The sequence below is a fragment of the Furipterus horrens genome, unplaced genomic scaffold (genome assembly GCF_987537825.1).
Source record: "Furipterus horrens unplaced genomic scaffold, mFurHor1.1.pri manual_scaffold_10, whole genome shotgun sequence".
Lineage (NCBI taxonomy): Eukaryota > Metazoa > Chordata > Mammalia > Chiroptera > Furipteridae > Furipterus > Furipterus horrens.
The window spans coordinates 47,214,219-47,237,730 of NW_028327180.1; the positions used below are offsets into that span (position 1 = coordinate 47,214,219).

The 23,512-nt window shown below is 49.9% G+C and overlaps 2 protein-coding genes across 7 annotated transcripts; one reads left to right on the forward strand and one right to left on the reverse strand.

Annotated features, from left to right (window-relative positions):
- Positions 1–1,279: 1,279 nt before the first annotated feature.
- On the reverse strand, positions 1,280–8,844 carry USHBP1 (USH1 protein network component harmonin binding protein 1). Of its 4 annotated transcripts, none has more exons than XM_090288898.1 (12): positions 8,307–8,844; positions 8,070–8,215; positions 7,398–7,836; positions 5,627–5,752; positions 5,331–5,467; positions 5,014–5,154; positions 4,569–4,736; positions 3,720–3,969; positions 2,951–3,169; positions 2,168–2,271; positions 1,837–1,959; positions 1,281–1,594 (listed from the first exon to the last, which is right to left on the reverse strand). In XM_090288898.1, exons 1-12 carry the CDS (start codon positions 8,358–8,360, stop codon positions 1,405–1,407), a joined length of 2,097 nt encoding a protein of 698 aa, XP_090145024.1. In that variant the 5' UTR covers positions 8,361–8,844; the 3' UTR covers positions 1,281–1,404. The 4 variants fall into 4 exon arrangements, with proteins under 4 accessions (XP_090145027.1, XP_090145024.1, XP_090145025.1 ...); XM_090288900.1 differs by having other exon boundaries at positions 1,453–1,594; positions 1,850–1,959; XM_090288901.1 differs by lacking the exon at positions 4,569–4,736 and having other exon boundaries at positions 1,280–1,594.
- A 7,974-nt stretch (positions 8,845–16,818) lies between these two features.
- On the forward strand, positions 16,819–23,131 carry BABAM1 (BRISC and BRCA1 A complex member 1). Of its 3 annotated transcripts, none has more exons than XM_090289905.1 (9): positions 16,819–16,922; positions 17,816–18,156; positions 18,927–18,985; positions 19,609–19,729; positions 19,827–19,905; positions 20,782–20,806; positions 21,564–21,693; positions 21,859–21,973; positions 22,668–22,783. In XM_090289905.1, the coding sequence occupies exons 2-9, from the start codon at positions 17,866–17,868 to the stop codon at positions 22,721–22,723; spliced, it is 876 nt and encodes a 291-aa protein (XP_090146031.1). In that variant the 5' UTR covers positions 16,819–16,922; positions 17,816–17,865; the 3' UTR covers positions 22,724–22,783. The 3 variants fall into 3 exon arrangements, with proteins under 3 accessions (XP_090146031.1, XP_090146029.1, XP_090146030.1); XM_090289903.1 differs by having other exon boundaries at positions 16,823–16,922; positions 21,859–21,945; positions 22,668–23,131; XM_090289904.1 differs by having other exon boundaries at positions 16,823–16,922; positions 17,821–18,156; positions 21,859–21,945; positions 22,668–23,131.
- Positions 23,132–23,512: the final 381 nt, after the last annotated feature.

A 23,512-nucleotide genomic window follows, 5' to 3' on the forward strand; every position in this document is an offset into this window, starting at 1 on the left:
AGACCTTAATTTGGGAAGCCTGGGAACCAGTCCCCGCCCCCTCTTCCAGCTCTAACTCCTTTCCCACCCTCCAACAAGTGATCTGGTCTTCTTTTGCCCCCTCCCACGGGCACCCTGGTAGGACAGAGGGGGCTAAGGTCATTCTTGGACTCTTGGGAGTGGGGGAGAGGGACAACAGGAGATATGGTTAGCTCCTCTCTGCCCACTGCATGGGCAACATTGCCCGCCTCAGTTTCTCTGCTGTCTTCCAAGCCTGCCTTGGTCCAGAGAGAGCGCTCAGGATCCAAAGGTCACCAGCCACAGCACTGTGGGTCAGGAGGACTGGGTTGAGGCCAGGTCCCTGACTGACACTGACCTCAGACTGGTCTTGCCCTCCCCAGCCAGAAGCAGCTGCCCATACATACCTGCACAGGTTCAGCCTGGGAAGTGCCCCCACTGCCAGACTGGGAAGAAATCCTTGTTAATCCCCAGTTTGGGTTTCAGCTACCACCCAGGAGGGGACTGCTGGCGACTAATCCAGGCCCAGGGTCTCACCCAGCCCTTCTTTTCAGACCCCACAAGGTTGGGGGGAGGCATGCAAATGACATGCTAATCAGATGCCTGTTATTAATCTGACACTAAAACTCCCACAGCTCCCTAGCTTGATGTTGAAAGCCAGAATTTAGCCTCATCAGGGGCCATCCAGGCCCTCTAGGGCCCAATGGACCTCGTGCTCACCATAAGCATCAGCACATACTCTTGAGTTCCTCAGTGCCTGCAGTATAAGTCCCTGAGTTTCTGCTTGCAGGTGTTTAAGCTCTTTACTGTAGCTCCACATTCTTTTCATTCAAGTTCCAAAGCCACCTCTGATTCCTCCTCCCTGGACCTGCACCCAGAGCACAACACTTTTCCAGCAAATGTTTCACACCTTGAACCATGAGGGCCTCGGTCTTTTTCTGGAACCTGGGCATCTTCCTCTTGTGAACATCTGCCAGGCCAAACCCAGCATCTTGAAAGGGAAAGATATGCCCTGCCCCCACCCCCAGCCCCAACCATGGACCCCTCCCTGGGCTTCTGGAGACAGGTGAGAGCTGGAATTTCAGCTCTGGCTATGAGACCTCACTGACCCATGAATCCCTCCCAGCCAGCCCTGGGGACAGTGTCCCCACAGCCCAGGCCACCTCTGGCATGACCCTGCTGACCCCAATCACAAGCCACAGGGTGCCACCTGAAAGACACTGAATCTTTCTCAAATGCCAGCCAAAAGCCCATCAGGCCCCAGGCACCCAGGCGTATTAGGCCCATCACATCAAGCCAAACAAACCTCAGCATGCCAAGTCACACCACATGACATTGCTCCAGGACAGTTTATGACATGGCCTGCCAGCACTGTCTGATACATTTAGACACAGCCAGGTACAGGGCCTATAGAAAGGTCTCGCCTGGCCGGGGAGGTGGGCGGGGTGGCTTGGGTCTCCCCAGGACGTTTGTGGTAGCTTCTAGCACAGCCAACTCCTCTGCCTGTCTGGCCTCCATTAGTGTCACCTGCTGTTCCAGCTTCCGTCGTTGCTCTTCCTGCTTCCGTTGGGCTCCTTGGAAGGCCAGGACCAGGGATCTGGAGGGGTGAGGAGGCTGAGTGAGGAAATAGCCCCTTGCCCCACCCAAGACAGGGGCTACGTACTCCCTGACTGGGTCTTCCTGGGACTCCAGTGTCACTCAGCAGGGGCTGACACACATCAGGCACCAGGGGAGATAGGGGATGATGGACTGAGCTTGCAGCCCACCTTATAGGAGGGAAGTGGAAGCCCAGAAAAAAACCAGGAATGCTTCTGAGGTCACAAGGGGAGAGGGACCCACCTGTGAGCCTTACATAAATCATTGTTCAGCTTGGCACTCTGAGCACGTCTGGCTCGCCCCTTCTGAGCCATCTGTTCCAGTTCCTCCCGCAGAAACTGCAGCTGCTCCCACAGGCCCAGGGCCCTGGTGCAAGAGTGGGAAGAGAAGGGCTCACAGCCACAGCCAATCCCGTCTTCCCTCTACCCAGCCCCCTACCCATGGGTTTCCCAGAGAACACATCTGTACACAGGTGCTCACCGGCCACTGCTGCACACACACGCAGGCTCTCACATTTGCACCACCACAACCCTCTCAGACCAAGTATCCCCCAACCCAGGACCCAGGCACACACCGGATGAGTGATGCTGACAGCTCCTGAGCTAGCTCCTCTGGGTCCTGCACTTTGCCCACCAGGCCTCCATCAATGCCCCTGCTGCCACCAGGGAGAGCAGGGCCCTGAAGAAAGCAAAAGGGAGGGAAATGACTGTCTAGTGTGCTCAGCTCAAGATGAATGTTGATGTCCAGACTGTGGCAGCACCGTCCTCGCCCTCATAGAGCCCCCAGTCTTGTGACATGCCCCAATAAGGATAAAATTACTCCCTAACAAGGAAAATAAATAACAGGTAATCTCATCTGAAGGCAGTTCAGGAGGACTTCCTGAAGGAGGTGATGTCTGAGCTCAGACCTGTGGGAGATCAAGGACTCAACCAAGAAGGAAGTGTCCCATATTCCTGGCAGGGGCACAGCAGTTACAAAGGCTTGAAGGTGGGAGAGATGATTCAAAGGAGGATTTGGAAGTCACTGAAGGCTTTAAGCAGAGGGCAGACATGATTAGACAGCAAGGGGCAAAAAGGAAGGACTCAGGGAGTAAGCTAGAACAAAATTTAGGAAGAAGTGAAGTATGGCCTGGGGGATGGGAAGGAGATAGAGGTCTGAGAGGAAGCCACTAAATCCCTTGGAGTTTATTGGGCTCAATACCTTCAAAGAAAGAAATCCCAAAGTACAAAGTGTGAATTTTTACCTGAAGCTTACCATTCAACTCATTTCTTTGTGAAGAAATGGAAACAGTCTTGGCCAGAGACACTTAACCAGTATTATACTGCTATCCCTCCTAGGTCCAGGCAGGGAGGCTCACCTGGGACCACGCCTCCTCATCTCCATTGCTCCCGCCACTAGTGTCACCACCACTGCTGCTGGCCCCACAAGTCTGGAACTGTGCCTGCTCCCACCGCAGCTGCTCCAGCAGGAGCATGTGGACTGGGCCCTGGGCTCTGAGAGCGGCCTCCTGGAGCTCCAGACCCCGCTTCTCCCGCCGCACCAGCTGTAGCCTCAGCATCAGGTCCTCCAGTGTCTCCTGAGAAACCGAGGGCAAAGAATTTGTGCCTCTAAGGTGAACTTCTAGAAAGACTGAGGCCTCAAGAGGCACCAACTGAGGGATGGTCAAGCAAGAACTCAAACCCTCACCACGATCTGTGTGGTGAGAGAGATAATCCTCCCATAAAAACTACAGCTATAGATATAATGGTTCAGAGAGGGCAAGTATTTCAGACAAGGTCAAGTAGCAGCTCAGTGGAAAGGTCTGGAGTTTCTCCCAGTCTAGAACCTTAGGTCTTTCAAGCCAAGCTACAGAGCTCAGATTGTGTCCCGTGCCCCATTTCTTTTCCATAGGAAGGGCATTTTGGAAAGCCAAATTTAAAATCCTATGAGAAAGTGAATTCCAAAGGACAAACTCTTATTCATCCCTTAAAACCCCAGCCCCAATTCTCTTCCCTCTGGGAAGCCTACCTCTAGCCCAGCAGAACTTTTCCTTGCTCCTTGGTCACCCAATGACATCCCTCTCAGCTTCACCAAAGGGTTTTGTCCCACCAGGAGAGACTAACATAGTAATCATTGCTCATGTGTACCCGTGTGGTCTCCAGGTCCTGCTGGATCTGCATCTTCTCCAGCCGGGGCAGGGCTGGGCCAGGTTGAGTCCCCACAGTGGTCTGTACCAGGGCTTCTGCATGGGGCACAGTAGGCATGGGTGCCAAGGTGGGGCCAGGTTTTGGGGGAATCTTCACCAGAGCACGGCGCTCCTGAAGACGTTGGACATAGCCCTGGAGCTGGGTGATCACCTCCTGTGGTGTGGGCCTATCCACACTGCTGCCCCTAGGGCTATAGAAAACAGAAAAGGGGCCTGTGTCAACCCTGGCAGGTGTGGCTGCGCTAACTTCATGCCAACCTTAGTAGGCTCCATCATCTTCCATCTTACTGTCCATGATGGGTTCTATGACATCTGTGGTGGGTGCTATCCTACCAGCATGGTGGGCATCATAATGTAAACCTGAATGGGCACCATTATCCATCAAGACAACATACTGAACACCATCACACCAATAGGTATCATTGCTCAGGCTGACATGTTGGACACCATCGTGCCAACCCAATGGGCACTGTTCCTCATCCCCACATGGTGAGCACCACCACACCAACACAATGGGCATCATCACCCAGCTTGCCATACTGTTTAGCAGCACGCCAACCTTATTAAGCGCTGTCATGCCATTTATAATAATGGGCACCATCATTTATCTTCATGCCAAAGCCGGTGGGTCCTATACCAACCCCAGTGGCTGTCAACTACCATGACAAATCTGTTGAGTAACAAACAGCCAACTTCAGTCAGATCTCCACAGGGTCGACTCTGGGAGCCCCATTCTCCAATCAGGACCCCATTCACTGGTCCGCCCATTTCCAGGGTTTCTCAAGGGTACCTTGGCTGGGGATCCCACAGTGTCTCTCCATCTGTGGCAGCCTCCTCTTGAGCTAGCAGCCTCTGAGCCTCCTTCTCAGCTGCTTCCAGGTCACTCTTGGGGACTTCTGCTCCTGCGTGTGCCTCCCGAAGAGTGAGCAGGACCCTGTACACTTCCTCACAATGCTCACTGTGGGAAACTGGTTCTGAGTGCTCCAGGAAACCCAGCCCTGTCTTTCTGTCTAAGTGGTGTTTCCACTTGCTCCCAAATCCCTCACTTCTCCCACACTCCCACCCTCGGAGGGCATGCAAGTCCCTTCAGCATCCTTTAACTAAAATTAAGTTCATTTGCATGGTGGGGGAAAGTGCTTTCCCACTGGAGCCCTGCAACCCCGTGGATCAGGGCCATCCTTTGAGCACACTGCACCTCTTCCCAGCCAGTGACATCATGGACGGGATGCACTGACCTGTACTGCAAGGCCAGGTGTAGTGCTGTGGCCTCGGCCTCCCATTGGCCCAGCTGCATGCTGAGGCCTTCACACCGACCCTTGTGTCCCTGGAGTACAGCTGACAGCAGACGGTTAAAGCATTTGAGCTTCTTGATGCTCCTACCTCCAAAGGTGGGGAAAAGCAAAAGTGAGAGGCCTTGCAGAGCAGTCACGACCTGACAGATTTCCACTCTTCTCACCCACCCTCACCCCCACTTCAGCTATGGATTCTTGGGTTTATATCCTGGCTGAGGAGGTGCCAGTGCTCTTACAAGCTCAGTATTTGTGTCTCTTACCCTCGGAGCTGCTCTATCTGAGTTTCCATCGTGTGCATCTCAGGGGCAAGGGGCTGGCTGGGGAGAGGCCAAGGGATCTGGGTGCTGGAATCACTCTGGAGGCGCTGGAGCACAGGGTGAGACAGGGAGAAGGGATCCTGCCAGCAAGAGGATCCCAGATTGTCATTAAGAGCCCAGTACCATGGATTTACACTTTCCAACCCCAGAAACTGTTGTATCACATGGCCAAGATTCGGGTCTCACTGCCCCAAACCCTAAGGATCTCAAATTAGTGGTTTTGAGCCTCCCACACTCACCTGAGTGGCCCAGGACTCCCTGGCAGCCCCAGAGCTGCTGGAACCACTGCCCAAGCCACCTACTTGGCTGTGAGAAGGAGGTGGGAAGGACTCCAGCCTCAGCAGGGAATCCTGCAGCTCCTGGACCTGGGAGGTATGGGGGATGTCAGGTCGGGGGGCTCCAGATACCCACCAGTCCCCACTAATAACCTGTTCTTGGGACAGTGGCAAAAGCCCCAGCTGGAAGGCAGGACCCCCAAATACTCACTGCACCAAATCCCTCACTATATAACCCTGGGCAATGTACTCAGCAACTCAGGACTTCTCTTTCTTTAGATACACAGATGTCTAACAGGTACATGAAAACGTGCCCAACATCACTAATCATCAGGGAAATACATATCAAAGCCACAATGAGATATCACCTCACACCTGTTAGGATGTCTATTATCAAAAAGAGAAGAAATAACAAGTGTTGGTGAGGATGTGGAGACAAAAGAAGCCCCGTGCACCGTTGGTATTGTAAACAGTGTGGAGGCTCCCCAAAAAATTAAGAGTAGAACTACCATAGGATCCAGCAGTTCTACTTCCAGCAATTCTACTTCTGGGCATTTATTCAAAGGAAACAAAATATATATGTACTGTTATGTTCTTGCAGCATTATTTACACTAGCCAAGACATGGAAGCAAACTATGTGTCAATCAAAAGGTGAATGGATAAGGGAGACATGGTACATGTATACAATGACATATAACTCAGCCTTAAAAAGGAATGAGATCCTGCCACTTGCAACAACATGGATGGATGGTGACAGCCTCATGCTAAGTGAGATAAACCAGACGGAGAAAGACAACTACGATATGATTTCATTTATATGAGTATGTGGAATCTAAAAACAAAACAAAACACTGAACTCAGATACAGAGAACAGATTGGAGGTTGCAGAGATCGGGGTGCAGGTGAAATAAACAGATAAACTTCTTTCCAAGCTGGGAAATGAGCCCCACTCTGTAGGAAAATGAACCCCCTCCCTTGCTCTGGGCTCCTGCAGCCCTGGTCTTACCATCTGTAGTTGAGGCCTGCTCCCTGAGACTGCCGTCGGCCACGTGACTTTAATCCACATGCTGAGGTGGCCTCTAGCCTTCACACCCAAAACTGCCAACATCACCCATAATTTGCCCACTTCTCGCCACCTCTACAACTTCCACCCTCTTGTGTCTAGACAGTGCCTCCTCCTGAATCTCCAGGATTCCACTCTCGTCCTCGCACATGCTATTCCTCCCACTGCAGCCAAGGGGGTGCCCATGAACACATGCATCAGTTGGCCCCCCTCCCCAGGCTCAGGACTTCCCATGGCTTCTACTTCACTAGGAGCAAAAACTCAAGTCCTTCCTGCACCCAGAAAGCTCTGCAGGAACTGCCTTGTCACCACCCCCACCCCCGTCCTAATCTCCTCCCATTCACCTCCTCACTCACTGTTCCTCAAATCTGCCAATCACACTCCCACCTCAGGGCCTTTGCATATGCTGTCCCCTCTGCCTGGAATGGTCTTCCCCCAGATCTTTGCATGGCTCTTCTCTTATCTCCAAGTGGTCCTTATTCAAGTGTCACCTCCTCCGTGGGCCTCCCTGATCACTTTAATTAAGATTGCAAGGAACCTGTTTCTTTTTGGGCTCAGCAGTCAATGCTGCATAAAAGTTTTTCAAGTGAACAAGTAATTGAACATCACCAAGGCCAGGCTGCCTCCTCCCTCTGACAGTAAGCCCTGGAAGGCAGGGATGCCACACTCACCTCTCTCTGCAGTGTCTCCTTCTCTGCCTGGATGGCTTCCAGAGAGGCCTGTGTGTGGATTAGCTCATTCTCGCGGCTGTCTAGGGCCAAACGCAGCCAGGCATTCCTCTCTGCCAGGTGGGCTACCTCCCGCTGGAAGCCCCTGGCCCCCTCCTGCTCCAGGCAGGGCCTTGGTTCCCCCTTGATTCTGTCCTCCACTTCCATTGGCCCTGCACAACTCAGGGGCTGGCAGTGCCAGGCAGCAGCGGCAGCCTCCAGTGAGCTCAGGACATGCTGGAGAGTCTGAAACACATCAGGAGCCCCAGGTCCAGAGGGGACAATCTCCTCTTCCCGTGGAGCTGCCTCAGGGTCCTGGTGAGCTTCTTCTGTGGGTTCATGGGGCCCCTCGAGGGCTGGGACCAGTCCTCTGCTAGAGTCCCCATCAGCCTCTTTGTCAGTTCTGTGAAGAAGTAAACAATGGAAGGTTCTGGAAGTGGGGACATCTGGGGTGGCTGGCACAAAGGGGCGTGTGTCAAAGCTGGGCTTTGAAAATCATACAGGGCTTTAAAAATCAGGCTGAGGCAGGCAGTGAGGAGCCATGGTGTAGGTGTGAGCAGGGGTGGTGGGAGGGCACAGGCAGAGCTACGGGTGGGAAAGGACTGGAGTTGGGGGCACAGACCAAGAGAGCCTTACCTGCTACCCGGGCTGTGTCTATTCTCCACCTCTGGGCCCAGCAGCTCAGGCTTGCAGCTCCCCTGGGATGGCACAGGGCCCAGCTCGGAGCTTCCGCTGGCTGCCTCAGCCTCTTCTGAACTCTCTGCCACAGGGTCCAGCTCAACCTGCAAATGACCACCAGGACTGAGCTCTGAACAAAGCTCTGAGCCCTGGGGTCCTGCCGAGCAGGCTGTGGCAGGGAGGGGGAACACTTACAGGCTGAGCATGCCTCCCTCGCCGGCTCCGGGGCCTTGTGGCCCGCCCACTCATTGCTGTCCAGAAAGCAGTGTGCCCTGAATCCCTCCTTTGTCCCCCCTAAAACCACAGCCTGGTCTCAGCTCTTGCCTTTGTTGTCCTGGCAAATTACAGCCTCGATTTCCTCTTCGGTGAAGTGGGTATTGATTTTCCCCCTCCAGAAGGGGTCTTGAGTCATCAATGTTGATTTGGCATATTTAAAGCCTCCGTTGACAGCTCACTACCTGCCAAGGTTGCCCTTACCTTCCCCTTCTCTTGTGCCTCCTTTATCTTTCACTGCCTTGGTGCTTTCCTCCCTCCCCTATCTGGGCCTAGGATGAGGACTTCAAGAGTCCTCTCTCCTTCCCAATGCCTTCCTTGACCAAAGAACCCGATACTGGTTTGGGTCCCCTCAGCCCACTCTACTTCTCTGTTCCTCCAGGAGCACTTGGTCAGAGGCCTGAGTCTTTGGACACTCTTGGGGTCACTCTCACCACTGCCAGCTCAGGCCTGGGCTGGCCCGGGCTGGCCTGGGAGGGGCCGGGAAACAGGAAGCCCCCTTCCCTGGTCACATGACTTGTTATTGTGCAGTTTCCTTCTCAAGGACAGCGCCTTTCTCCAGTTCCATCAGGGGACATGTGTCCAGCTTCTGAGATATTTGTTCTTCCTCACCTCAACCTCTGAGGCCATGGCTCTTCCACCTCTGAGCCTCAATGTCCTTACCTGTAAAATGGGGGAATAAATATACCATTTATCTACAGCGTCATGGAGCTTTAACAACTTGCACATGGCCAGGCACCATCTAGGAAATTAATAAGAATCACAACGCACACTCTTTGTTCTCTATTACCTCACCTTGTTCTCCACTGCCAGTCCAATCTCTGCTTCCTCTGCCAGCTGCTATTTCTCTTACATAAATGCCCAATTCCTCAGAGCCTAAATAGTCCTTACATCCTACCCATTTTTCCTGCATCCACCTCTAATGGGCTTCACCCATAGTTAGAGTCCAACCCTCTTTCAGCCCACTAGGATGCCAGCCCAGCCCCAACTCTGGGCTCCTCAGCTCCCCCATCCCCATCCACAGTCCCTTCTTCACCCAGGCCCCAAAGACAGAGATCTGATTATTCACTTCCCTTGCTCACATACCTTCCATGGCTCCCCGTTGCCCTTAGGAAACATTTCAAGCTCTTCTTCTTCTTCTTTTTTCTTTTTCTTTTTTAGAGATTTTATTTATTTATTTTTAGAGAGAGGGAAAGGGAGGGAGAAAGAGAGGAAGAGAAATATCAATATGTGGTTGCCTCTCACAGGCTCCGAACCAGGGACCTGGCCTGAAACCCAGGCATATGCCCTGACTGGGAATTGAATTGGCAACCCTCTGACTCACAGGCAAATGTTCAATCCACTGAGCCACACCAGCCAGGGCTCTTTTTTATTTTTAAATTGCTTTGAGAGAGAGAAGAAGGGGCTGGGGGAGAGACAGAGACAGAGACAGAGAGAAACATCAATTTGTTGTTCTACTTGTTTATTCATTCATTGCTCAATACTTGTATGTGTCCTAACCAGGACTCGAATCTGCAACTTTGGCATAGTTGAACGATGCTCTAAACAACTGAGCTGCCTGGCCAGGGAACATTTCAAGCTCTTCGACCTGCATTCAAAGACCTTAAAAATTATACCTGCTGCTTGCACCCATATATACTCCATGCTATAGCCGTGATGGCCCCTCCATGAACAACTAAAGATTTTCAGTTCTCTCACACCCTCAGGCCTTTGGCCCTGCTATAACCTCTGCTTCAAACACCCTGTCCTTCCTTCTGCACTTGAATTAACTGTGCAGACACTATAGTAGCCTGAATCTTGCTGGTCCAACTGACAGATCCTAGGAGGATGAATCTTTCTGCTTACAGAGGGAAAGAAATTGTACTTCTCTGATTTGGGGGTACCCAGAGGCATTGAAATCCTCACTTTTAAGCCTTGCTCCAGCGATATTAAACTGAGAGAGGCTCTGCCACTCTGAGACTCTTCTGAGCCCCCAGACCTTTGTCCAGCCAGTTTCTTCTGCCTGGAATGCCTTTCCCCCTCTTGTTTTTCCAGCATGTTCTCCATTCTTCAAAGCTCAGCCTGCACAGCTCCTCCCGGTTGTCATTAAACTGGAGCCTGGCTGATATGGATAGGCTTAAGTGACTCTTAAAAATAAAGTAACTGAGGCTTAGAGTGCTTTTCCCCTCATTATGTATTTTTTACAAAATTTAAAAAGATTTTATTTATTTATTTTTAGAGAAAGGGGAAGGGAAAGAGAGAGGGAGAGAAACATCAACTGGCTGCCTCCTGCAGACCCCCAACTGGGGATCTGGCCTGTAACTCAGTCATGTGCCCTTACAGGGAATCGAACTGGCGATCTTTTTTTTTGGTTTGCAAGCTGGCGCTCAAACCACTGAACCATACCACCCAGGGACCCCCATTATACTTTGTTTTAATGATTCTCAAAATTTTGTGACAGATTTTTGGTCAAGTAGTTTCCATTAAAAAGTAATGATCTTTAAAAACTAATAACTTAAAAACTGCCACACAAAAGAACCCATATGATCCACAAAACATTTTCTCTTCCTTCTGAAGGTTTTACGATGCACTGTAATCATTAACCAGTCCTTTACTATTAAATTTAAATGGCCAGTTGAGAGAAGCAGTTCTGACACCATTCCTTTACCAGTGATTAAGACTGGGGTGGCAGGTATTGGGGAGAATATTCATTTAGCTTTCTGAGATTTCTGGGAAGAGTTGGTGACTTTGCCAGCTCCAGCTGCCTTTTTGTCCACTGCTTTGATGACACTCAGAGCAACTGTCTCATGTCATGAACAGCAAAACTGCCCAGAGGAAAACAGTCAGAGAAGCTGTCAACACACGCAGGCTTGCCAGGACCCATATCAAGGATGGCAGCAGCATCAGATTTCAAAAACTTTAGGCTATCTTCCAGCTTTTTTTCAGAACAACAATCAATCTCCTGCATTTGCTCAGCAAATTTGCAAGCAATGTGACCTGTGTGACAATCCAGCACAGGTGCATATCTGGCACTGATCTGGCCTGGATGGTTCTGGAAAATCACTTGAGCTCTGAAGCCAGCTGCTTCTACTGGTGGGTAATTTTTGCAGTCACCAGTCACAATGCCATGATGAACATCTTCGACAGATACATTCTTGACACTGAAGCCCACAGTGTCCCCAGGAAGAGATTCGCTCAATGCTTCATGGTACATTTCAACAGACTTTACTTCAGTTGTAAGTAACATTGACTGGAGCAAAGGTGACCACCAGACTGGCTTTGAGAACACTAGTCTCTACTTGACCCATAGGGAGAGTATCAATTTTATAGACATCCTGGAGGGTCAGACGCAAAGACTTGTCAGTTGGATGAGTTAGTGGCAGGATGCAGTCCAGAGCTTCAAGCATGATTCCACTGGCATTGCCATCTTTATGGGTGACTTTCTATCCCTGAACCAAGGCATGTTAGCACTTAGCTCTAGCATGTAGTCACCATTCCAACCAGAAATTGGCACAAATGCTACTGTATCAGTGTTGTAGCCAATTTTCTTAAAGTAGGTACTGACTTCATTTACAATTTCCTCATATCTCTTTTGGCTGTAGGACAGCTCAGTGGAACCCATTCTGTTAACACCAACCATTAGTTGTTTCACACCCATTAGGTAAGCCAGAAGGACATCCTCACAGGTTTGTCCATTTGTAGAGATATCTGCTTCAAATTCACCAACACCAGTAGCAACAATCAGGACAGCACAGTCAGCCTGAGATGCACCTGTCATCATGTTTTTGATAAAGTCTCTGTCCTGGGGCATCAATGATGGTCACATAATACTTGCTGGTCTCAAATTTCCACAGGGAGCTATCAATGTTGATACTACCCTTGCATTCGGCTTTCAGTTTATCCAAGACCCAGGCGTGCTTGAAGGAGTAATTTTCCATCTCAGCAGCCTCCTCAAACTTTTTGATGTTTCACTTGTCGATCCCACCACACTTGTAGATCAGTTAGCCAGTAGTGGTAGACCTGCTGGGATCTAATGACAACGATGTTTGATATGAGTCTTTTTTAAAAAAAGATTTTACTTATTTATTTTTAGAGAGAGGGGGAGGGAGGAAGAGAGGGAGACAAACATCATATGCCCCCAACTAAGGACCTGGCTTGCAACCCAAGCATGTGCCCTGACTGGGAATTGAAACGGGGACCCTTTAGTTCGCAGGCCAGCGCTCAGTCCACTGAGCCAGGGCTGATATGAGTCTTTTTCTTTTCCATTTTGGCTTAGATTTAGCAGTGTTTTTCATGACACCTGTGCTTTGGTGGCAAAGGCTTTGCCAAAAAGTCAGAGTAGTTTTTAAATAGTTATGTGCAAAAAGGTGACTTGAAATAGTTGTGGCTTAGTATTGTTTTTAATTTTTTTTTATTGAATTTATTGGGGTGACATTGGTTAATAAAATTATATAGGTTTCAGGGGCACAATTCTATGATATATTATCTGTATATTGTATTGTGTGTTCGTGACTCCAAGTCAAGTCTTTTGACTTTTTTTTTTTTAATTAAGATTTTATTTATTTTTAGAAAGTGGGAAGGGAGGGAGAAAGAGAGGAAGAGAAAGATCCATGTGAGAGAGAAACATCAATCAGTTGCCTGTTTTCCATGCCTGATGAAGGTTCGAGAAGGGCCTCCCCATCTCAAACAGTCTAGAGATCTACAATCAGAGTAGAGTATCCTGGAGCCCGAGAGCAGACTGAATCACGAAAATCTGTCCAGAGTCAGGTGTCCCTGAGTTCGAGAGCAGACTGAACCCAGCAGTGAAACTAGTCGGAGGTCTCTCTTACAGCAGAAACCCTGGGAAAGTGATACACCTGGCACCAGGGTTTATGACAACAAGACGGAGGTTAAGCTATCATTTTCAACAAAGCGAATGTTTTCATTCTGAGATTCAGGGACGTACCGAACCATGGCCATAGTAGGGAGGTGAAGAGGAGATTGTCTGCAGAGTCTGGAGAGATGAAAATGAATTAGGACCCTTCCTTCATACCTCACAGAGACAGAGTTGGGGGTAAGGCTGGGGCAAGCTTCCACTGCCTACCGCTCTCCTAGCTGGAAGTCTCAGGAGGGGGAGGAGAGGGAGAAATAGAAAATGTACCCGTATGGGCCACCAAAATGTTAGGGTTGTTGGTGATGCCCGCTGTGGAAGAATTCACAAAGAGAAGAAAATGCAGAGAGCAAAGTTTTAATTCACTTTCCAAAAGTGGAAAGGGGCAAGGTGTGGAGAGATACACCAGCACTGAGGGGTGGGGGCTTTGAGTTTTTATTGGGTTATAATTGGATTATAAGAGGGTTTGTGTTGTGTGACTACTGGGCTATTGGGGCATTGCAACACAGGAGGTTTTGGGTGGTTTTGTATAAGTGACCAGTTTGCTTCAATGTTATCCTTTGCCTGTTATCCTTTGGAAAAGGAAGGAACACCATGCAGCTTTGAGAACACCCTGCGGCTTGGAGAAGGGGGAATACCTTTGTGGTTTTGGAAAGGAAAGGCTGGAAATCCACGCGGTTCTGGATTAAAAGCTGGTGGGAACCACAACACAGAAAGGCCTCCCCAATCAAAATTGAATGATTGGCAGCTACCGGTAAAGCTGAACTGTGTCTAGGAAGTAGGGAAATGAATATGGACAAGGTGCTGTTGAGATGCTCAAGCTACTGAGATGCCCTAACCAATGACCCCAGTAGACTAGCACCAAATGCCAGACAAGTGAGTGAGGCCATTTGGGATCTTCTAGTAATCCCAGGGCCTGGCTGATGCCACTTGAAGAACTACCCAGAGAGAAAGTGAGAGTGAGAGAGATAGAGAGAGAGGAATATCGATGGGCCACCTTCTTGTATGCACCCTAACCAGGGATCAAACCCGCAACCTGGGCATGTGCCCCAACTGGGAATCGAACCGAGGTCCAAAGGATGACACTCCAAGCAAGTGAGCTACACTGGCCAGGTTACAGGAAGAGATGATTTCTTGCTCCCCGAACCTATTTCCTCTGAATATTGTCATTTCTGGATGTGTTGCCTGGAATTACTACAGCAGCCTTCTTGCTGTTAGCCTGAGGATGTAACCAGAGGAAACTTGGAGAAGACAGAGCCTTTATATGAAAGAAACAGGATCCTTGAAAGTAGTGTTAAGCTACTGACTCTCTCAATCCTGAAGCTCTCCCTCTCTGGACTTTCTGTTCAGTAGCATAAATTTCCATTGAATCAGAATTTCTGTTGCTTGCAGCTAAAAGTATCCTAGCTAATACTTCAATAACATATTTAGTTTTCTAGATTAGCATATGCCTTTTTATATTTCCTCTGATAAAATAGTATGTAAAAATTTCTTTTAAGAATTTCTAAATCTTTATCTATGAATTATGATAGAGATTAGGTAACAAAACTCTAGTAATTTCTGCAATGATAACTGACTCTTTAGTCAGTCAGCATTCTTTCAAATGCTGTAAGCAATTCCAGAATCGAGGCAGTTGATTAAACATGTTTACTTCACAGGTAATTTATGGTCAAAATTCAAAATCATGATCTGTCAAATAGAAGAATGAAAATTGACAATCTGCTTTGCTGATGCCTGACAGGGTTTGATTACTGCTGGTAATAGAACAGGGAAAGCATTAAGCACTGCATGAGACATAATATCAGAAGTCCTGAGAGTAAGTGAAAATCTAGGTTATTTATTTTAAATCTTCAAAATGTAAACAAAGTATTTAAGTATTCTATAATTTTTTTACCAAGTTCTCAGATAGTTATTTGTGTAATTACTTGTTTTTTTCTATTCTCCTAGACTGCAAGCTCCTTGAGGGTAAGGAGCATATTTATCTTGTTCTTCACTGCTCCAAAGCCTAGAGCAATGCTTGGTAAAACTCAAGAAAATAGTTTTATATAAACAACAATAAAAAGTGAAGAATAGGATGTTCTAAATATATGGGACTATTTTCTTGGACACTGGATATGATAAGAAAAAACTGTAGAGAAAGAAAAAATCTGACAAAGGTAACAGAAAAAAATGTTATTTAATAACTATATATAGGGTACTTATTTTTAAAAAATTGAGATAGAGTTAACATGTAACAATATATTCATTTGATAAACTTATATATTGCAATATGATTACCACCAAGGCATTAGCTAACAGCGTCATCACCTCACACATTTATAATTTATTTTTTGTGATGAGAATATTTGAGATCTAGTCTTTTAGCATCTTTCAAGTATATAATACAGTTGACCCTTGAATGACATGAGTGTGAATTCTGCAAGTTCACTTATGCACATTTTTCAATAAATACTGTAAATGTAGTTTCACCCTGGCTGGTTTGGCTCAGTGGATTGAGCGTCGGCCTGCGAGCTAAGTGTCGCTGGTTCGATCTTCCAGTCAGGGCACATCAGAGAAGGAAAACTCTGACTCCAAAAAACCTCCGCTGCCTTGCGGCATACCTCTTCAGGGGAAAGGCTAAGGGAGTAAACCCCGACAGAAAATCCGGAGCCGGAGTCCCTAAGGCGGTTTGACGTTGTAGTCAACACCGGCAACTCCTGCGGCGCACCTGAAGCCAAGCTGTATTGACTCCGTCTTTCCCTTGGATCCTTCAGCTGCGAAGAGAGGGGGGGTCTGCTGCATGGGCAACAGCAGACCCTCCATATCACCCTGCCCAGGCTCTGTAGCTTCAGCTTCACTGGAGAGGACACTCCAGCGCCATCGCAAGATGTCGATTCAACACGGGAGGAGACAGATACCGTGTCACTCCCGAGTCGGACTGCACAGCCATTCTCGGTGGTGCAGATAGACTTTTAAGAAGCTACACCATCATCTCTCGAGGCTCTGTAGCTTCAGCTTCACTGGAGAGGACACTCCAGCGTCATCGCAAGATGTCGATTCAACACGGGAGGAGACAGATACAGTGTCACTCCCGAGTCGGACTGCACAACCATTCTCGGCGGTGCAGATAGACTCTTAAGAAGCTACATCATCGTCTCTCGAGACGGACGGCTGCCCACGAAGTAATTGGGAGTGGCCTTGGGCCTGGGCCACGCCCATTCATTCCGCAAAAACCCGCCCTTCACCCATCAATCAGCCGCGCCTCTTCTAAATGCCGCCCAATCCTGTCCCAACCAGTCTTTCACACTGCAACCTAGGCCTTCTTCATTCCTTTGAACCTAGTCCACAGAAAGTCCCTCCGCCTCATCCCAGCCTATCACCGTAGAAGCACTGAACCGCAAAGTCTGATTCCGCTAGAAACAAAAACACCGCCTCATTTTGTTCTTAGCCAATCACATTCCAGATCCCTCCCCCCCCCCTTAGCCCGCCCACTCCCTTCCATCACTTTCCAAACTCCACCCCCTAGCAGAGTTTAGCCTATCATCTTCCACGGCTCTTCAGCTTTGTCCAGTACAACGTTCCGGTCTCCCTACGACCTGCTGAACTACATTTCCCAGGAGGCGTCGCGGCTTCGCTGCACTACGTCCGGCTGCGAAGATGGCGGCTTTGTAGCGAGTCGGCAGCCGAGTCGGAGAGAGACTTAGGCTACGGTGAGCTGAAGTTGGGTGTTGAAAGCGTGCGGGGCTCGTACCTTGAGGCCTAGCTACCGTAGCCCCAGAGATCCAGCCCCTCGCCTCCCTTGAAGCTTCCATCTCCAGCCCTGGTCTTTCCTGCAGTCTAGCCTCCATTCCTCTTGATAGAGCTACGGCTTTGTTTTCCTTAGCCTCAGAGACCAGCCCAGGCAGCCCGCACCCATTGCCCGAATAGGCAGGCTGCTCCGTTGGCGTCCTGTCTTTTCTCAAAGAAACCTGTAACAGGCAAATTCGCGCCCCTCCTTTGTGCAGACACCCCCATGTGCAGTCACCCTATAGGCAGTCCAGCGCCCAGTGGGTAGAATCTCAGATGTTATTATTGCTCTATTCACCGAAACCTTTTCAGTTTCAGGTAACAAGACGCAGCTCAATCTGGCTTAAGTAAGAAAGGGGAGTCGGCTTATAGATAGCTCCTGGTGTAGCTGGATCTAGGTGCTCAGAAGTCTGTCTGCTGTTCCCTGGATGAATATTATCCAGGCATTTTCCCCTCTTAAGAGGCTAAAGACGTTCCTAGGAACTCTCGACTTGTATCTTCCCAGCTCTGCAACTCTTTAAGGAGCCCCTTTCCCCTAATGGCACTATTGGAAAGAGCTGCCCCTACTGGCCTATGTTGGGTCATGTCCCCATCTCTGAGCCATTTACAGTGACCAGTTGTGCTCACTAGCTGGGGCTGGAGGTAGTCCTACAGAGAAAACTGGGAGGCTATTACCTTAAGTCAGAATGGATGCTGACTGATAAGAGTAAAGGCACCCACTTTACAAATGAGAAAACAGGCTCTGAGGAGAATGACTCATAGTAAGTGGCTAGTGCCCTCTCCTGCCCGGTAACCAAATGTTTCTGAAACCCCTAAGGGCAGGATTCTGGCTTCCCCATCCCTGCTTCATCCGGCCACTTAGGACCCATGGAGGTGGCAGAGCCCAGCAGCCCCACTGAGGAAGAAGAGGAAGAGGAGGAGGAGGAGCAATCAACAGAGCCGAGGCCCCGCACTCGATCCAACCCTGAGGGGGCTGAGGACCGGGCAGTGGGGGCCCAGGCCAGTGTGGGCAGCCGCAGTGAAGGCGAGGGTGAGGCAGCCAGTGCTGATGATGGGACACCCAACCCTCTGGGAGCTGGCACCAAGCCTTGGCAGGTGCCCCCGCCAGCCCCTGAGGTCCAGGTGCGGACACCAAGGGTCAACTGCCCAGAGAAGGTGGTAAGTAGGAATTTGGCTGTTAGCTCTGAGGCATTAAGGAACCCTGGGTTAACATTCTTGCCTTTTGGGATTTGCTCTGCAAGCAGCCCTTTTGTATGAGTCTCCTGGGGCTACCATAACAAATTACTACAAACTGGGTTGCTTAAAAAAAAAAAGAAAAGAAATTTCTTCTCTGACAGTCCTGGAAACCAGAAGTCTGAAAGCAAGGTGTTGGCAGGGCCCCATTCCCTCCAGAGGCTCTAGGGGAGGATCCTTCCTTCCTCCTCTTTCAGCTTTGGGTGGCTCCAGGCATCCTTGGCTTATGGCTGCATCACTCCAATCTCTGTCTCCATCTTCATACAGCCTTCCCCTCTCTGTCTTTCTGTCTTCTCTTCTGTCTATCATATAGACATTTGTCATTGGATCAGATGACCTTATCTCAATTTCTTTAATTACATTATTAAGGACCCTAATTCCAAATAAAGTCACATCTGAAATTCTAGGAGAACACATCTTCTGGGAGCCACAGTTCAACCCGTTGTACCTTTGTTTTTTTGTTTCTGTGTCACATATTCTCATTCATTCAGTTGGACTCTTAGTCCAGGACTCTTTCCCCTGAGCCACCACCTTCCAAAGTGGATGGCTTGGCTGGGAATTGGGGGTCATCTTACCACCTTTTCGGACATGTCGGCTTAAAGAAGGCCAAGCATGTGGGGGTGGGGACTGGCATTAACATCAGGCTCAGGTGCTGCCTGTCACAGTGCCTTCACCACCCTCCAACTTCATTGCAGATCATCTGCCTGGACCTGTCGGAGGAAATGTCATTGCCAAAATTGGAGTCATTCAACGGGTGAGGGGGACATTTTAGGGCTTGAATGTGTAGCCACAGTGGTGGGTGGGCCCAGCCCAAAACACACAGGGCTCTCTCTCTGAGATTTACACCACTGTGGTCTGTCTCGGGGCCTGGTGGTATCAGAGTGTAGCAACAGAAACTGGTAAGGATACAGCAGTGGCCCATCAGGCTCTGTTCATGATGTGAGAGCTATCGTGTGCCACCCATGTCACAGTAATGACTTGCCTAATACCTCACAGAAAATAGGCAGAGCCAGAATTCAAGCTAACCCTAAAGCCCTTGCCCTGAGCACGTGGGTCTCTGTGGGGTCGAACAGCAGGGCCTGGAGAGGGCCTGACAGGCTCTGGGAGATGCCGAGGACAAGCCTGCCTTCCCTTTGCTGGCACCCTTGACCACCATGGCTGAGCAAAGGTCTGGGGGGTCCTCACAGGGATCAGATGTGAGACCCAGGCTGACCAGAGGACCCATTTGGAGAGGGTGAGAGTGGAAAGAGCAGGTCAGCCAGGTTAGGCTCTGCCAACCCCCCTGCTGTATGACCTAGGCAGGGGCCTCATTGTAGGGCTAGTGGAGCGTCCCCAAGATGGAGGCCTACCCTTAACCAACCCCCTGTCCCTCCCCAGCTCTAAAACCAACGCTCTCAATGTCTCCCAGAAGATGATTGAGATGTTCGTGCGGACAAAACACAAGATTGACAAAAGCCATGAGTTTGCACTGGTGGTAGTGAATGATGACACTGCCTGGGTGAGGCTGGGGCACCCTGGGGTCAGGGACAAGGCTGGGTGCCCTGGGCTCCTCTGTAGGCATGGAGCACCTTGCTGAGGTCTGTGCTTCCCCACAGTTGTCTGGCCTGACCTCTGACCCCCGTGAGCTCTGCAGCTGCCTCTATGACCTGGAGACAGCCTCCTGCTCCACCTTCAGTATCCTTCCAGGCAGGGGTGCCCTGTGGGGCAGGTTGGGGGTGGGGAGCCGGCCTGGCCTGTCGTCTCCAGAACCCAGAAAGCCTGAGTCCTAGAGGGGGCCAATTCAGACTGGCTCAGATCCAGGTCCCAGCTCTACCACAGCTCTCAGTTTCTTTTTCATTCTTTTTTTCTTTTTATTTATTTATTTATATGTTTACTTTGAAAATTTTTGTGAGAGCTTATTTGAGCCAAACTGATAACATTGCCAGGAAGCAAGATCTCAGATACTCCCCAGGCTGTCAGTTTCTTCATCTGTAAAATGGGAAGCAGAGAACCTCCTACCCCATGGGTCACTGTGGAGGTAAAGTCATAATACGGAAGCAAAACCAGCTGATTTGGACTCTGGATATAGAAACTGCATCCATGGTGGGGCATTCCATGCAGAACCAATTATTCATTTGGTGCTCAGTAAATGGTAGTATGTGACTAAAAAGTCACAGGCACCACTACATCATACTTTACGCTAATTGGAATGTGAAAGGCTCACATGCAGCTCAAAACTTAAATAGAATGTCATCTCTGTGAATCAGAAAACTGGTGAGTGTTGGGAGGAGGGGAACCCATGGCTCTTTGCTTGTAAGGAAAGTGGCCCTAGCCCTGAGGGAAAGGGGAGTTTTGAATCACCAATGGCCTTCAGGGCACCTGATGCCAGGCCCCTAGTTTGTGATCTGTGCTAAGGGAAAACAGGCTCAGAGAGGTGACTAGGCTAGGATCACACACAGGTTTCCTACGCAGTGACACAGGTTCGGAGGCATCTGGGGTCTGTTGGCATCTGATGGAGGAAGTCATCCACCCGTGCTCTGCCACCAGCATTTTCCTTAGCGTCCCCACCAGATATGGAAGGTCTCTTCAGTCTCATGTAAGTCCTCCCTCCCCTGCGTCTTGCCCTCTGTGTGAGTCATATGGTGGCTTCGTGGTCCTCCATGCCATTGTTTTAACCCAGGGGGCGGCATACTTCTTCTCCAAAAAGCCAGATAGTAAATGTTTTTGGCTTTGCAGACCATATGGGTCTCTGTCATAACAACTGGACTCTGCTGTCATAATCCGAAAGCAGCCACAGACCCTACTTTTGCCAAAGTACTATTCTGGGAATGAACCCTTTTTACCTTGCCTGGCACCAGGATTGATCATAATGCTAAAACCTCTGACGCTGTGATAGTCTTTTCTTTGAGCCTTTTTTCATTCATTTTAAAGCCATTTGATATTCGCTCAGTGATTTATCTACTTGTCTGCCCCCTTTACCTATTTTTCAATGAGACTGTTGGCTTTTTTCTTGTAAATGATCAGATTTGTTTTTTACATAGGAAGGACCTTAGTCCTCTGCCTAGTGCCCTCTGCCCAATGTGAGATCCAGTTGTGGCCGACTAGGGAAATGTGTCTTGTGTGTCTTGACTTAGCATATATAATTAGGTCCCTGCCTAAGAGGTCAAGCAGAGGGTGAGACTGGGGAGGCATTCTGGGCAGAGGGAACAGCATGTGGGAAGGCTCAGAGCAGCGGTGAACTAGGGAGGGGTTCAGGTGGGGCTTTGGATGCCCAGCAAGGAGCTAGGCTCTCCAAAGGTGATGACAGGAGGGCCCCCCCAAAGTTTGCTCTGACCTGTCCCCTCACTGTGCAGCCAACAGAAGACCGAACTGCCAGTCACGGAGAACGTGCAGACGATCCCACCACCATATGTGGTCCGTACCATTCTTGTCTACAGCCGCCCTCCCTGCCAGCCTCAGTTCTCCCTAACAGAGCCCATGAAGGTAACTGAGGCCTGGGAGAGGGTAGTGAGACACTAGGAGGGACTTCCTGAGCACAGGAGCTGGGGCACCTGCTGGCAGGTTCCCAGAGTCTAAGAAGCTGGGGAATTGTGGTCATGGGGACACAAGGTGACCTGAATCCCAAAGGCAGGTGTCCTTCCCCTGCAGAAAATGTTCCAGTGCCCATATTTCTTCTTTGATGTTGTTTACATCCACAATGGCGCCGACGAGAAGGAGGAGGAGATGAGCTGGAAGGTGAGGCCATCGCAGGTGTGGGTGGTAGGTGGGTGTAGATGAGATATCTCAGAGCTCACCTGCACTGGGCTTGGGAGATCCGACCTCCTGGATCCTGGTCATTCAATCATTCAATAACCATTTCCATATGTCTGCTGGGAACTCAGAGGGGCAGTTGGAATGGTGGCCCAGGGAGCAAGTGGGGTCCTGCCTACCTCATCTCCAATACTGCCTGCTCCTCTCTCCTCTTGCCCTTGCCCTGGCTGTGCCCTCTGCTTGGAGCACCCTTCCCTCCCTGCCTCCCCAGGCTCTACTGGTTATTCATGTCCCAGCCCTGAACTAGCTGTGGGACCTTGAGTGGTCACTTACCTCTCTGAGCCTCAGTTTACCCAGCTGTGAACAGAGGAAGTTGAGACCAATTTCTATTCATACCTCAATATTTAAACCCTAAGTCCCTATTGTGGGAAGCCTTCCCTGCTCCTCAAGGAAGATCAGCGTCGGGGCTGGGGGGTAGTCTACATCCAACTATCTCCAGAGTGGGGGCTCCAGGACTGAGACCTCTTGGTGTTCCTATGCTGGGTGGGCAGCAGGAAATGTGTGTTGAATGCTGAATGCTTTCTGCCTGCCAAACTCTTCACCCTTCATAACCCACCCCTGGTTCCCTCTCCTCTGGGAAACCTTTCAGGGGCAAGGAAGGCCTGTCAGGGGGATCCTTGCCTGAAGAATCCTCCCTGGCCCCACAGGACATGTTTGCCTTCATGGGCAGCCTGGATACCAAAGGCACCAGCTACAAGTATGAGGTAGCCCTGGCTGGGCCAGCCCTCGAGCTGCACAACTGTATGGCCAAGCTGTTGGCTCACCCCCTGCAGCGGCCCTGCCAGAGCCATGCCTCCTACAGCCTGCTGGAGGAGGAGGAGGAAGCCACTGAGATTGAGGCCACTGTCTGAACCACCATCCTTGTGCAATGAAACCCATAGCTTAGTACTTGTTCTTTAACTCCACTCCATGGGACCCCTGAGGGACTTCAAGGAGGCACTTGGGGTACTTGGGAGCCCTGGAGGGAAATCCAGGATTCTAGGAAGCATCCCAGGGACTGTGGGCACCCTTTCCCCATGGCTCCCAGCACACATCTCACTCCCTAGTTTGTCAGTTGTAATGTGTTCCTCCCTATGGGATTTTTGACAATAAAAATCTGAGACGTCTCTGATCCAGGTCCATACCAGTCACTTTGTGTTAATTGGGATCTTCTTGGTTGTAATAGGAAACCCACCCACTGAACAGAAAGGGGAATGGCTTGGTTCTTGTGGATGAGAAACCAAGATGCAGCTTCAGGCGTAACTATATCCAGCCGTTCAGACAATGCCGTCATGGGGGTGGGCTGAAATACTCTATGGTTGGTGTTCAGTGTCCCCTGGCTTTCCTCCCAACCTGTGGAAAGGGGTGAGGTGGTTGTGTCAATCCCAAGAAAGAAAATACTTACCAAGAGGATCTCCTGGTTGCTAATTGGTCCAAATTAAAAAACAAGCCCTGGCTGGTGTGGCTCAGTGGATTGAGTGCCAGCCTTCGAACCAAAGGGTCGCTGGTTTGA

Bases quoted from the DNA above. Each gene is read 5' to 3' on its own strand.
- USHBP1 (XM_090288898.1), bottom strand. From the start codon at position 8,360: ATGAGTGGGCGGGCCACAAGGCCCCGGAGCCGGCGAGGGAGGCATGCT. The intron at 5,468-5,626 runs GTGAGTGTGGGA...TCTTGCTGGCAG, and splicing joins GGGAGTCCTGGGCCACTCAG to GATCCCTTCTCCCTGTCTCA. The intron at 1,960-2,167 runs GTGTGTGCCTGG...CTCTTGCACCAG, and splicing joins CTGTCAGCATCACTCATCCG to GGCCCTGGGCCTGTGGGAGC.
- BABAM1 (XM_090289903.1), top strand. From the start codon at position 17,866: ATGGAGGTGGCAGAGCCCAGCAGCCCCACTGAGGAAGAAGAGGAAGAG. The intron at 18,986-19,608 runs GTGAGGGGGACA...GTCCCTCCCCAG, and splicing joins AAATTGGAGTCATTCAACGG to CTCTAAAACCAACGCTCTCA. The intron at 21,946-22,667 runs GTGAGGCCATCG...CTGGCCCCACAG, and splicing joins AGGAGGAGATGAGCTGGAAG to GACATGTTTGCCTTCATGGG.